The 15,244-nt window shown below is 41.4% G+C and overlaps 1 protein-coding gene across 5 annotated transcripts in view; it reads left to right on the top strand.

Annotated features, from left to right (window-relative positions):
* The window catches only part of ADCY2 (adenylate cyclase 2), a 370,893-nt gene that overhangs the window by 295,659 nt on the left and 59,990 nt on the right, over nucleotides 1–15,244 (top strand). For all 5 annotated transcript variants that reach the window (XR_013993678.1, XM_081054221.1, XM_081054223.1 and 2 more), the window contains exons 16-17: nucleotides 6,885–7,022; nucleotides 14,506–14,625. Coding sequence is in view for 4 of the 5 variants with exons in the window: in XM_081054221.1 (XP_080910347.1) it covers nucleotides 6,885–7,022; nucleotides 14,506–14,625 (258 nt within the window). In the remaining variant the exon portion in view is untranslated. The remainder of the gene's footprint in view (nucleotides 1–6,884; nucleotides 7,023–14,505; nucleotides 14,626–15,244) is intronic.

The raw sequence follows: 15,244 nt of genomic DNA, 5'->3' as shown, positions 1-15,244 counted from the left end.
TTGTCTGTGTGTATCAGATTTTGTTTATTTGTTGTCTTGTTCGTTTGTTGCTTTCAGTTTTATATCCCACATATGACTAAAGTCATATGATTCTCGGCTTTTTACATCTGACTTAGTTCACTTACCATGATAATCTCAAGTTCCGTCCATGTTGTCGCTAATGGCAGTATTTCATCTGTTCTTACGGCCGAGTAGTATTCCATTGTGTATACATACCACATCTTCTTTATCCATTCATCTATTGAAGGACAGACACTTCAGTTGTGTTTCCATGTCGTGGCCACCATGAACAATGCTGCAGTGAACATAGGGGTACATACACCTTTACGGATAAATGTTTTCAGATTTTGGGGGTAGATACCCAGAATAGGGATTGCTGGGTCATATGGTAATTCTATTCTTAATTTTCTGAGGAACCTCCATACTGTTTTCCATAGTGGCTATACCAATTTACATTCCCACCAGCAGTGTATGAGGTTTCTTTTTTCTCCACAGCTTCTCCAACACTTGTTATTACTTGTTTCATTGATGATATCCATCCTAACTGGTGTGAGGTGGTATCTCATTGTGGTTTTCATTTGCATTTCCCTAATGCAAATGAAGTTGAGCATCTTTTTATATATCTGCTGGCCGTTGTCTTGGGAGAAGTATCTGTTCAGGTCATCTGCCTATTTTTTTAATTGGATTCTTTCTTTTTGTTGTTGTTGTTGATTTATATGAGCTCTTTATATATTTTGAAAATTAGCTCCTTATCAGAGGTATTGTTTGCAAATTTCTTCTCCCATTTGGTTGGTTGCCTCTTTGTTTTATCGATGGTTTCTTTTGCTGTGCAGAAGCTTTTCAGTTTGATATAGTCCCATTCATTTATTTTTGCTTTTACTTTCCTTTCCTTTGAGGTCAAATTTATAAAATCCTCTCTGAACCCAGGGTCCATAAGTTTAGTATCCATGCTTCCTTCTATGCAGTTTATTGTTTCAGGTCTTACATTTAGGTCTTTGGTCCATTTGAGTTAATTTTTGTGTATGGTGACAGATAGCAGTCTAGTTTCATTCTTTTGCATGTGATTTTCCAATTTTCCCAGTACCATTTACTGAAGATGCTTTGTTTTCTCCATTGTATATATTTGGCTCCTTTGTAAAAGTGGATTCTGGGGAAAGCATAACTTCATATTAAGGACATTTGGTAAAATGGAAATAAAAAAGTTAATTTATACATGGATTTAGACTCTAAAGTGTTCTAATAAGAAAGTACCTTTAATATCAATACTAAGCAAAATGTTTTCACATATACACATATAAGAGCTCTTCAAAGTGTTTTCATATATATTATTTCACAATCAAAACAACCCATTTTATTTCGGTGGAATCTAAGACATAGAATAAGAAGAGATTCAAGTGCACATTTTCATTATAATCAGCAATAAAAATAATTGTTAGAGTCCTAATAATAATAATGTGTACATTTACTGCCAGATTTAACTTTCTAAACTACCTGAAGTATACTTACATCTGTGTAACAAATACAGCACATTGACTCTGACCAAAACTACCAGCAAAAAAAAAAAAAAAAAAAAAAAAAAATCCCAAAAAGCATCTTTTGAAGCAAGCATGTCACATACAACAAATGAAAATGCTAGGAAATGTCAGAAGACATTTTTCTCTCAGAGTGGTAGTCTTGTGCTTTGTACAGTGGAGATAATATGATACTAGCCCACCGACCTTGTTCCAGGCTGAGATGAAAGCACAAATACAGAGATCATCCTGGGGAAGGAAAATAGGTCACACACCAGCTGATAGAAAAGCTTTCTGCTCCACAGGAGTGTTTTTCCTTCAAGTCGATTTTCTCTAATGTCAATATAACTACCAGCTTTCTCTTGGTTAGTATTTTCCCAGAGTCTCTTTTTCCGTCTTGTTATTCAGCTTTTCCTTGTCCTTATGTAAGTTTTACATGTGTCTCTGGTAAACCTCATCCAGCTGTATGTTATTTTCTCTGATCAAAAAATCTCTCTCTTTTACCTGACAAGTGTCATACATTTATGTGTATTATAATTACTGATGCAGCCTTATTTTGCTTTTTTTATTCATCATGTATCTTCTTTGCTTCTACTTATTTTCCTCCCCTCCTGTCTTCTCTTAGACCAACAGAGTTTATTTATTCCTCTTTTACCCCTTCTAGTGACTCGAAAGTTATGTAGCCTAATGTTTCCTTTTAGTGATTAACTTAAAATGTGTAACACATGCACAAGACTAACAGAGTCCATTAATATTCAGACCTTTATCTTCTTGTTGAAAAACACAGGGACCAAGCTCTAAATGAGATCATCCTTTTCCATCTTCTCTCCTTTTGAAATAAAAACTCAAGAGTTATGCTGAAGGTGTGATAAGAATTGAGGAAATAACCCATAAAACAATACAGAAAGACAAAAAGTGTTTAAATGTTTCTAAACTTAGTCTGCTTTGATTATTCATCATTATTTATTCTTATCATTTATCAATTTCTTACCATTCTTCATGAACACCATTCCTTCCTTTAGGACTCAGTGTCCATATTCCCGAAGGATTGTTCCTTTTTTAATCTTTGCCGTGAGAGTCTGTACATTATATAACCACTCAGCTTTTGTATTTAAAAAATTATTTTTTCCTCATTGAGTAACAATAACTTGTAATAATTTTTCTAACATTTAAAAAACATGAGTCTATATTTTCTTGTTGTTTGGGGGTAGATAGCATGTATTTTTCCCTCTGATTGGTTTTGTAGGATTTGTTCTTTGTCTGTTGTGGGCAATAGACTCCTTGTGTTAAGGTGTTGGTACACTTTCATTTCTCCTCTTTAGGACTCAGTATGTCACCTCACCCACGGAGCTCATGTTCTGCTCCAGCTCCACAAAATGGTTACTCCATGTCTGCTTGTTGTTTTGCCACTTTCCTGGTCTTTCTGTTCTGTTTTTCTCAAACTTTCATTGCAAGTATGTCAAATCTTTTTATTATACCTTTTGTGCCTGAATGTCGCTTTCATATTTTTCATCTCTTTATCTTTCTGTGCTATTTTATGGGTTATTTCTTTACAGCTATCTTATCCTCTCTCTATAGACTAAGTGTTGAGTTTTGAGTATCAGTATTCACATTTTCATCTCCAGCAAGTGTAGGTGGCTCATTTTAAAAATAAGCTTGTTATTTTCTCTTAACTGCTCATTCATTATGGACTCTAATCTCTCTTTATTACTTTAATTTTATTTTATAGGCTATTTGAGATTGATACAATATTTGCAGGTCTTATGCTAATTCTACTGTTAAGTCTGTTGATATTTCCTTGTAAGGTCCATTCTGTTAGCTAGTTTGCAATTTTTTTTATTATTATTACTGTGAAGTCATGTTCAGTGGGAACAGCTTCTCCGTGCCCTGTACTCTGTGATATAAAGTATCATTTATAAGCAGTGTTTTTCTTGCTGCTGCCAGAGCCCCAAGGATTTCCTCTGGTTTTGTTTTTTGTTGCTATTGTTGTTGTTATTTATCTGATTAATAACTCCTAAACTGTGGATTCTCATTATGAAACAGAGCACGTAATTTCAAACCCAACACACATATTGGGAATTTGAATTTATTGTTGCAGGTTTGTTGGTACTTCCCCGAACTAGTGCGTGGAGTTCTGGACTTCTTTACCTGACAGGAGCAGCCACTGGAGGTTTCTGGTGTCTCTCAGGGGTCTGGGTCCCGGCTGCCACCTTTGCAGGCTCAAAGCAGCATCGTCTGCCCCAGGACATTGAAAGTCCACCTCCAGGCGGACTTTCAATGGAAAGGAAGGAAGGAAGGAAGGAAGGAAGGAAGGAAGGAAGGAAGGAAGGAAGGAAGGAAGGAAAGGAGGGAAGGAAGAAAGGAAAGGAGGGAGGGAGGGAAAATATTCCTAGCAAACCACTCTGCTCATTGTCCCCGGAACCAACTCCATGATAGGGTTTTAATATAAATGTGTATCTTTCTCCTTTTATATCTCCCACTGCATTTAACACCAATTCCATATTTGTCAGTGGATGGATGTGGCATTAACAGCCCAGAGCATTTCTAGAAGGTCCACAGTGAACTCTCTGTAAGAGGTAATCACAAGACACAGTGAGACCACTGATGATCTGCAAAGGGAAGAAACAGATTTGGGTAAAATTATGCCAGTAATTAAACCTAACTAGAGTGACTAACCTCGACTCATAGCAGTCGTTCTCTCATTTTCATAGGAAAAGCATCGTCTGAATAAATGCCAAACATTCTTTGAGATATTATCACTTATGTTTCATTAGGTTGATATTCATTTTTGATAACCTTATTTTTCTATCAGGGACTTTATTTGAATACTTCCCCTGAAACAGAATAAACTGAAGTAAATTATCACGTCAAGAACCAAGTGGTCATTTTTATTCAGAGTTTCCAGTCGAGTCAGTGTTCTCATTTGTCCTTCGTCAGACCATTTCAGTTTTAAGGTCTTAGTCTGTTTTCCCCATCATTGTTTTCCTCTGTACCCCTAACGTCTTTATCTCCCTGCCCTTCTTCTGTCACTGTCACTGGACTTCAGGATGCACATCTCTTATCATCTTCTTCTATTTCTTTGTCCTCACCAACGGCAGTGTTTACCAGTCTTCATAAGGCAGCAGAGTTTTATTTACTTTGCCTCAACTTGGTGACAAGAATGAAAAGATAGGGAGGCTGCCTGTCCCTCTGATCTTGAAAATGATGCACGTTTGGCACGATAAGTTTAAATATGCTTCCGTGGGGAGACTTGGAAGTAAACATGCAGACTGGCAGGAGAATGAATCCACCCTATTGCATCCTGAACCCAGTGAATGCCAAACCCACGTGTCTTTAGAGACGTGCTCCGAGGCTTTTCTTTCTGGGGTGAATCAGAGTATGACACCTTTCCTGGCCCGCCTTCCACGTGTTCAGGAGGCCCTGGTAGACAGTAGTTTCTAGGGCTACCAATTTGCAATTGTGCCCACCGTGGTGCAGGAGCAGAGAGATATTCACAGGTGTGTCTGCCCACAGGTGTGAGCAGTGTCAGTAAATCCCTAACCTCTGCTCAGAGCACAGCATGTTTCTATTAGACAGCTCCTTGGGCAAGATCACATGTGTCATTCTAACATTTTAAACAAAGTGACTCTTTTTATTTCATAATTTCAGTAAGTCTGTGTAATAACTGGGTAATATTTTACCTAATTGACTGTGGTATGGAATCCAAGCGAGACTGAAATTTCTCCTAAAGTAGTCAAGTTTTGAATTTTCTGCTCTTAATAGTTTTATTATCATATCTATTGATAATTACTTCTGTGTACAGACACAGCACATCAATTTTGACCATTTTCTCTTATGTGGACTAGGATACAAATACATATTGTCTTAATTTCCCAGAATCAAACCAGATGTTGTCATCTAATGGGACCTGAACTGGGTGACTATGACAACCTATTTGAATCTCTGATCTTTGTACTTTATTATAGTTTCTCCTCCAGATAGACACCTGATTAGGATTGTGGCATTAATATTATTAGGAGTAGCACCCTCGGGGGGGGTGGGTCCTCCAGCTGTGTGACCCTGAAAGCTACTGCGTACTCAGAGCATCAAAGAGTGTCTTACTGCCTCCACCAACCCCCATCTGCTCTTGGGAAGAAACCAAAGGCACAAATCTGGCCCCTGCCACGTTGCTGGTAGAGAAAATGTCCTGAACCCTCCCCCCTTCCAGGGAACCTTCTGCCACCAGACAGCATTCAGTTCCTGGCCACCCAGGAGCCCAGAGCCCAGGACAGCACTGGCTCTGGTTCAGGCTCTAGGAGAAACCAGAGAGTAACCTGGAGAATCAGAGAGGTTAGTTACCTTGCAGAAAGTCTCACAGCTGTGTGGCTTTGATCTTCGACCACTGGGCTGGTTCTTTATTCTTCTAACCACCTCTCATCCCGTATTACAGAATCTGATTTAATTATTGTATTGACATTTAATTTATTGCAATGCTTATATTTTTAAGAATAAAGTAGGTATATACACACACACATACACATATATACATACCTGTTTCCTCGAAAATAAAACCTAGCTGGACAGTATGCTCTAATGTGTCTTTTGGAGCAAAAATTAATATAAGACCCAGTATGATATGATATGATATGATATGATATGATATGATATGATATGATATGATATGATATTGTTATACCGGGTCTTATAGTAAAATAAGATCAGTCTTACATTAATTTTTGCTCCAAAGACGCATTAGAGCTAAATGTCTAGCTAGGTCTTATTTTTGGGGAAACATAGTATATACACATATATACATATATATATGTAAGTATTTTAAAAATAAAGCAGAAAGAAAATTTGAGAGGTAGAGAAATAAAACTGCTGTGTATTACTGCTAGTCAGGGGTGTTCTCTATTTGGGTTTCATTGAGATCACACCAGTTTTACCATCATATTAACTGTAGTATTTAACAGTTGTATTCTTATGATTAGCTACATATCGATCTCTTTTCTACAGAAATCAGCTGAATTTATGATAACTGCTTCATGATAGCTGTGATCTGAGGCCTAGCACATTCCACAGAATGGTTTAATAACTGACATTTTTTTATTTACCAGAAGATTGTTTTAAACATAATTTAGGTCTCTTTTAAAGGACATACAAGAGCACCCTACATTTATCATAGACATTTAATGAATTTGTTCTTAGTTTGTAACAATGATGCCAACATACTTTTTAACAAGGTCTGTGACCTGGTGTAGGCCAGTGGAGGCAGATTCTACTTGTTAATCTGTGAATAATATGGGTGCATCTTGTGGTTTTAAATGTCATTAAGAAACGTGAGAAAATACATAAAATAACAGTGCATTTCTCTTTCTTTCTTTGTCTTCCTAGCAATGCAGCAAAAAGGCCTCCGCCTCTCTCCTGTGGCTTTTGAAATCATCAGGCATCATCGCGAACCGCCCCTGGCCAAGGGTCTCCCTCACGGTTATCACCACGGCCATCATTCTAACCATGGCCGTGTTCAACATGGTGAGTCAGGGATGCTGGCAGGCAGGGCCTTCTTCACTCCTGATGCCTGTCTTAGTGGAATTTGGGAACCGTGTACATAGCTCCTTTGGCGACACTGATCACTGTCTATTAAATTCAACATCCAACCACTGCAGAAGCAGCCTCACTAATTAAAAGGATGCTTTCTGCAGAAGCCACCTGAGAGAGGCAGTTTCCTCCAGCCATTTCCCACCATCTGGCTCCTGTGGCTCCTGGTGACAGAAATGACATCAAATGTCAGTGGGATAATCGCCTAGGGGCAACAGAACTATCAAATTAAGGCGAGTGCAGCGGGAGAGCTGTCCTACTCTCAGAAGATCTGATTTCAAACCTTAGCTCCCACCTTACCAGCTGTGTGATTTTGGAGAGTTTTCATTAAACTTCCACAGGTTCCGTTTCCACTTCTCAAAAATGGGAACTGACAGTTCTCTGCCAAGGTGGATGAAATGAACTAGTGTCCCTATCCCACTTAGGATGGCACCAGGCATTTTGTAAATATTAAACCAGTGGTCACTCTTACTATATTGATATTATCATTACCTGTGTATTCTTAAAAATAGGTCATCAGTGCACATGAAGACATGTCATTTTCATTATTCTGGTTTCACCACCGTCAACCAGAGGCACCATGACATTTCGTATGGATGCTTCACTAGTTGTTAGAACTGTGGAGTATAATGAGGTACAGTTCTTGTCTTCCTGAAGTACAAAATCAGGTCTAGAAGATAGACATATATATTAACTGATAAGGCATAGTTTTCATAAATGAGACAGCATTTATTCAGCCAGAAAATATCTACTGAGCATAAACATGTGTCTGGTACGTTGCTCGATGCTCAGAACCCAAAGATAGTCCTCTAGCTTCCAGGCATGCACAGAGTCTAGGAGACCGACAGCTGGTAAACCCCTTGTAAAGAGTCTGAGGGCCACAGTAGCAGCAAGCAGAGAGGTGGCAAGGAGAAGGGCTGGCAAGGAGGACAGCAGGGCCTGCTGGACGGACTTGTCAAGGATGGTAGAAGGAGTTGTTCAGGAGATGGTGGACGAAAGATGAGAAGTGGGAAGACATTTGGCATCTAGGAGTAGAAACGGCAAACATTTGTATTAAGAAGTAGTAACAAACAAGGCTGAAGAAGTACTAAGGACCGTGAATGTTTACTTGGGATCCATCCTCAATAGTATACTCTAGAGCGTTTCACGCCTCCTGACACAGCTGGAGATTCAGGTGAGGGAGAAGCTGGATGGACTGCGGTCCCAGCTGCCACGGCTGGAGACCTCTTCACCTACTTCATCCTGCCCCGATGTCTTTCTTAAGAACACCTGGAAAGGGAATGTCAGACAGAAGCCATCGCGTGTCCTCCTCCTCCCCCTTCCTACCCTGTCAGATGTGTGTGTGTAGATTCCTGTGTCTCCCCATGTGGTCGGCTGGAGGATGGCATGCTGGTTTGCCCCACCTCACCTGACTGCATGCCCCAACTCTCCCTGAGCACCCCTGAAAAAGGGCATGAGGCCCAGCCCTACTGGGGCTTCCGCAGGCACAGGCCAGGGGCAGATGTGACACAAGCTCTCCTTTCTCCGACTGTGTCATCTCAGAGGTCAGTTCAGGAAGGAGGCTTGCCCCTGGAGGAAGTTAGGACCAATGGTGCCTGAGGAGAGAGGGCTCAGTAGTCAAAACCATGCAGCCAGCACGCTTCCCTAGGACCCCCTGGCCCTTGGTCTTGCCTTCCTATGTAGAGTTTGTCTTGATGCGTCAAGTGCACTGTGGGGTCTCCACTGCCCTGGGCCTCTTCTTGCTCCTCTGTAAATTTAGGGAGTGATAGTAAGCTAATGTCCCCTCCTGGTCAGACACGGCACCTGAGGCCGGTCTTCCTACTGCAGGAATGATGAGAGCCCCCCTCCAGGAGTGGGGGCCTATCTTCTAGGTCTCAGGCGTGCCTGGACCATGACATTGTTTATTTCCAACAAGCCCTCAATCAAAACTGAGTGGGGAACAGCTGGAAAACAGTGCCATGTCTACACAACAAGTGTTTCCTGCTCTAGAGGGTTGTTAAAATGCAAGGGCTCAAGTGGAGATTTGCATCGGTCAGCTTGAGGCATGTGCTTGTCAGGGGCCCAGGCCTATCTGCTGTGTGCTTTCTGTGTGACAACCCAACGGGGTTTTCACGGTGGCCCCAGAGCTGTCATCAGCATGGGGGGCAGTCTCGGGGGGAACCTGAGTGCGGTACTTAAGACTGAGACAGGAAGGGCTTTCCCGGACGTCCGGCAGCATGTGTATTACCAACCATTAGGACACTTAACTTCCTGCCCAGGCAGTGTTATGGTTCTTGTCAGGCTGTGAAAGCATCACAGGGCAGGAGATGCGCAGAGTGGCAAAGGGCAGGGGCGAGAGCCTGTAGAAACGTGAGTGTGTTTCCTAAACTGCGTTCCTCCTGCTGGACCTGGGAACGTGCATGTGTGCAATCGTGCCCAGCCTGCTCCCAGATTCAGCTCTCCAGGAGTGACGCCCAGCTCTGTGAGGAGTTTTGGGGACATTAAAGCTGAAAGATAGAGACAGGGTCAGAAGTCAGCTGGGTCAGAAGTCAGCTCCACCGTGAAGAGTCGGGGCAGAACCCTCTGGAAGGTTAACAGGATGCCCTAGCTGGAGTTCTGAGAGGTTCTAACAGCTACCACATGTCCGGTTGCCTGAACAGGGCGTGACGGCCACAGCACCCTTATAATCAAGGCTCCTCATCCCTCAAGGTGTGTTTGCTCACCTATGCAGGCACAGAGCCAATAAAATACACTTCCTAAGAGTTGACCTCCTCCATCGGCAGCACCTACAAGTTATGGGAACCGTTTCACAAGGCATCCGCACACTTAAGAGAATGTGTTCTTTCTGTCTTTTTTTTTTTCTTGTGTCTTAGAAACACGCTTTCCGTATAAGGAGTGGTGATTTAATAGTTACTAAATGAAAGAATGATTGGATGAATGGGCACGCACATGACCCTTTGAAAGAGAAACCATTTATTTCTATAAAGTCCAGTTTGACCTTATAAAACTAGGATTTATCACCTAATTTTTTAAAGACAGAATCTAAATGGGACACAAATCTGATTTGGAAGCTAATTGTATTTCATGTAGGATAAGTAGTAATGATGGACAAGCAGTTAGGTCACTGTCTAAACGTTTGATGAGCTGAACATTTAGGTGACTTTTTTTCACTGTAACAGTGATCCCTTTGGGGAGAAAAAATGCATCTTGAGTACCAGAAAAAGTCTTCCAGAGTCACTTTCCTTCCTCACAAAGAAAGGCGTTCATCCCTAAGTGAGGAATGTGGGAGACAGGGTAAAACTGATGGATGACCTTGAGGAAGAGGAAATAAAGCTCCGCCTGCATGCCGAGTGCCTGTCTGGGGCAGCAGAGGCAGTGGGAAGGGACAAGCCGGGTTCCTTCTCCTGTGTCTCGTGATGGAGAAAGAGGAGACTCGGAACGCTCAAGCAGATGTCGGCCCCACCAGGCAGGAGAAATGATGTTTTCCTTGACACCCGAGGCCCTGAAATTAGTGGTTCTTTTCCATCAGATGTTCCTGTTGCATTTATTTCAAAGAAGCCTCATAAAACAGTATGACAGCTAACACTGAGTACAGAAAGGGAATGATTTCCCCCCTATTAGTGAATAACTGTGGAGCTTTCTTATGGTTTCTGACTAATCACAGAAGGGAAAGAGCTTGTTCGTCAGGCTGCGGCCTTTGCTCACATCCGGGGATTTACAGAGCATGCCCTGCAGCTGCTCGGATCCCGTCCTCTTGAGTTATGAGTGCATGCGGCAGATGTGAGGTCCCGTGTCCCCTGCCACAACATGCGGTGCTGCTGTCCCCCAATGGTGCTGAGGCAGATTCAGGGCCTGTCAGAACTGAGATCAGCGGGGTGCCGTGCAAGGGATGTGGGCCCCCAGGTCCCTCACTCCCATTTGGAGAAGATGACACCCACATTTACACAGCACTGACAGGTCAACAGGAATGATGTGCTCAGAGCACCAACTTTTAAACATCTAATTACGTGCTGATGAAAATGACAAAGTGTTTAGGTCAGTTTGAATTTAAATGAATTCTGAGGTTCTAACAGGACATTTTAAATACCTCATGTTCACCCATGTGACACTAAACACCCCAGTAAAAAGTGGAGGAAAAGTTATCCAGACTTTTGTCAACTGCTAGGTTTGGGCTGTCAAATTGCCAATGACCTGCATGTTCTGTTCCATTTTAGTGTCCATCTGACTGTTTAGAATCATGCATGAGAAGCTCGAATTCTCTGCCACCTTTCTCTGCCACCTTGACAGTGTCATCATCTGATTTCCCTCATCATTTTGCAACCTCGTCTGAGCAACTGCCCAGAGGATGCTATGCCCAGTGTGGTTCTGTGAGGCCCAGTGCAGGGAGTCTGCTGTAGTTAACTGGGGGTCTGTGCGGGATTCTAAATGTGACGATGTCATCAGGCATACAGCACAGTATTAAATCGCATGTTCATAATTTAACACTGTTTGAGAAATATGATTCTGAGATGTCTTTCATTGCCTGGGAAGGGTAAAATTGGGAAATAAAGCTAAAAATGTGCAGTGTTCATTAGTATTTTATTAGGATATCTTGTCTAAGATGAGGATATCATTTCTGCAATTATGACAAAGGTTGTAGAATATTACGATGGGTCCGGAGAGGACCCCAAATAATTCTGATTATTAGAAATTCAATCTGTGGAGAAAGTTGTGGCAGTTAAACCTGGAAGGGAGAGGAATGAGAGAGTAGTAGCTCTCGAATATTTGCCTGGCTACATAGGGGATGACATGAGTTTGTTATTTTATTGTATTTTTTCCCCAGAAATGATGTTCTATTCATTCACCGAGAAAAGGGGAGGTTAGGCCCTCTTGAACAACTTCCTTCAATCTCCCAGAACTCCCTCTTCATTTTTCCAAAGTAACACCACACTGAGAAACACATTTGTACAAAACCACATATTATTCCCCCTCACAAAAATCGAGTGTCTGTATTATAGGAACAAAACCAGATCCAAGACATGAAAAGAAAAAGTCACTACTAAAACCGAAACATAACAGTGTTAAGGATTCAAGTATTCTGTAGAATTATTACCAGCAAAATAAAAATATGTCCGCCTGGATCTTTTACACTTGAAAGTGATCGCATTGAAGATCTGAGGTTCCAAGGAACCATAGTATGAACCAGAATTTGTTTTCCTTCGAAGTTCAGCGGAAAAGGTAAGTATTTGGAATGAGTTTCATTTGGGAAAGACCAGCAGGAAATAGGGAAAACACTGGCCATTGTCAAACGGCACTGAGGTCTTTCTGGAGGCAAATGCATTAGAACAAACTCCAGTAGGAACAAGCTCATTTCCACTCTGAGAGCCCAGGGCAAACACAAAAGGAATAAGGTCTCTTTCGTGCCAGCGCTCTGATGGTGACCAGGGCCTCCTGGTGAGAGGCGACACCTGTGGGTGAGAAAGCCTCATCTTCACTGTGCTTTTCTTTTGTTATTTTAAAGTGACCACGAAGACAGAATGGGGGAACTGATTCAAAGTTGTAGTTGATGCCCCGTAGAAGGAAGTTTCTTGACTTTACAGGTAGTTAACAAGTGCTGGGAAAAGCAGCCAAAAGTGATTATGGAAGCTTTGTTAGGTCTGGGGATGGAAGTTCTTTACTGTTTTTCCAACTCAAATCATCATATTTCGTGTACAGCCTCCTTGCAAGACAAAGTTTTCACAGGATATGTGTCTACTCATTGTGCAGCAAGAATGTATTTTCTCTATGAGGTGATATAATCAGGAAGGTTTTGCAAACAAAGAAACAAAAACTCATAGACACAGACAACAGTTAGTGATTACTAGAGGGTAAAGTGGGTGGGGTGGAGGTAGAGGAGGGTTAAAGGGATCAAATATATGGTGATGGAAGGACCTGACTCTGGGGGTGAACACACAATGTGATATATAGATGAAGTATTACAGAATTATACACTTGACATCTATGTAACTATACTAACCAATGTTTTTTTTTTTCCTGATATGACTTTTTCAAAGAATTAGCACATTTACAGTTCGACCAGGGGTTGTGACTTTTTTGATAAATACTTTGGTAGTAAATGAAGAAATCTACACTTCTTTGATTTTTTTTTTTTTTTTTTTTAAGGAGGACACAGCTCACAGTGGCCCATGAAGGGATCTAACTGGCAACCTTGGTGTTATTAGCACCACACTCTAACCAACTGAGCTAACCAGCCACCCCAATTTCTTTGATTTTTTAAATCAGTGTTTTGATTTTACCACGTGATAGAATGGGTAGAATCACTGTATCCACTATCATTCTTGGAATCTGAGAGGAAATATTCCCAAGAATATAGTAAATAAATGCCTTCTTATCTACCTAAGTAAATTGGTGTGTTTGGCATGAACTCTGCCATCAATGGAAATAAACAAAAAGGAAGGAAGCAAACAAAAGCAACCGTAGAAACTGTACAGGCAAGCTTTACTTTGCAAACCTTGAGTGTGTGTGGCTAACCTGTGCAGAAAGCACAACCTACTTTTATGGCTAATATGAATTTCTTTCAGTAAAAGGGCCCTGGCCCAAGTGGTTCTCTGTTTTGTCTTGACTGACAGTCCCACCGACCCTGAGCCACAGTACAGAAAGTGACGGACCCTTCATCACTTGTCACAAAAGGCTGTGCCACAGCTTCTCTAGAAAAAACAGAGACACAGACAGAGAATTTAGATTCTCCTACCTTCCTAACAGGTTGACTTTCCTTCTGGGTGACCATTACATAAGATTTAATCACCTATTTTCTCAAGATTACGTTTCGTTGTTGTTGTTGTTGTTTTTTTAAGTAGGACCCCTTTCCAACAGTCCTAAGAGCATCCATCCTCTCAATTTTAAACCCTCCTGATCCTGAGCTGCCAACCACTCACAAATAATCGACAGAAATGTTGACACTGGTTATTGCATTATGCCGATAAAACTGTTTTTTTCTTAAAACCAAAAACTCATAAAACTCCACAGACTCATTTAATGCTTGGACCAAGATGGTGAAGACCCTGCAGACACACTGTGCAGGCTCTGCTTTCAGGGCAGGGAGTGGAGTGTCTGTGTGCCAGGTGACTGCCTCGGTCATTCTAAAGAAGCCCTCTGCCCTGTGCTTTGTCATTTTAATCTAATATTTAACAGAGGTGCTTCTGTGTTCCCAAATACCAGTCCAGTAGTTCTGGAATTCACTACGAAGTGTGTAGCACAACAATCAATAGTCATGTGCTTCTTCAGGAGAAGTTCTCCAAGCTTCTAAAAGGAGGAGATTAAGCTGTAGGCATTGCAGGGCTGCCCACATGACCTGCTCACCAGCCAGAAGGAGCAGGTTTCTGATCAACTTAGTACCCCAGTTCTAACTCTTCAGTCTCCTTTGCGCTAATTCATTGAAAAATGCACATTTTCTTTGCAGTTTTTCCTGAGCGACTCAGAGGAAACAATCCCTCTAACTGCCAACACATCCAACACAAGTCTTTCTGCCTCCAGTAACCAGGCAGCGATTCTGCGGGCGCAAAACTTGTTTTTCCTTCCGGTAAGAAAGCTTGTGTTTCTTTCCTTTCTGTATGCTACTAGTCCATTGAAGGATATGGCCTCCCCTTTCTCATCTGTTCTAGATGTCCCTTTTCTTCTTGGGTGTCAATACCTGAGTAGGTTTGCAACAGTTAAAAAATGCCAGCCTTTGATGAGAAATGTCTGGCTGACTGGCACCAGTTAGGTGACATGTGCAAACTTGGTGTCATTTTAATGTTCTGACAAACAACTCGTGCTCTGTTCTCTTAACTGCTACATTATCCCAGCATATGACATTTCAATTATATGTCTGAATTTCTGGGTTTGTTGCTCATAGATTTTGCTAACTGTTCCAGTGAATTGGTGTTAGCTCCCTGACACAGTGATGACAGAACCACATTTTGGATTCCTGCTTCTCGTTTGAGTGCAAGTACTGTCCCGTGATTATATCCTCAGTAATCATCATTGAGTCGTTGTAACCAATGTCCCAACAGGCCTAGGTTGAAATTTCAAAAATTACTAACACATCAGTCTTTTACGTGAAAAGAGGTAAATCAGTTATTTACTGCTCATATCTTTTAGTCCATGAATTGTGCAAAAAATATATATATATTGATACTCTCCTTTACATTTTATGAAGA

The sequence above is a fragment of the Rhinolophus hipposideros genome (assembly GCF_964194185.1).
Source record: "Rhinolophus hipposideros genome assembly, chromosome: 7".
Classification (NCBI taxonomy): Eukaryota; Metazoa; Chordata; class Mammalia; order Chiroptera; family Rhinolophidae; genus Rhinolophus; species Rhinolophus hipposideros.
Note: the sequence above shows the minus strand (reverse complement) of the source record. Positions and strands in the feature narration are given on the sequence as shown.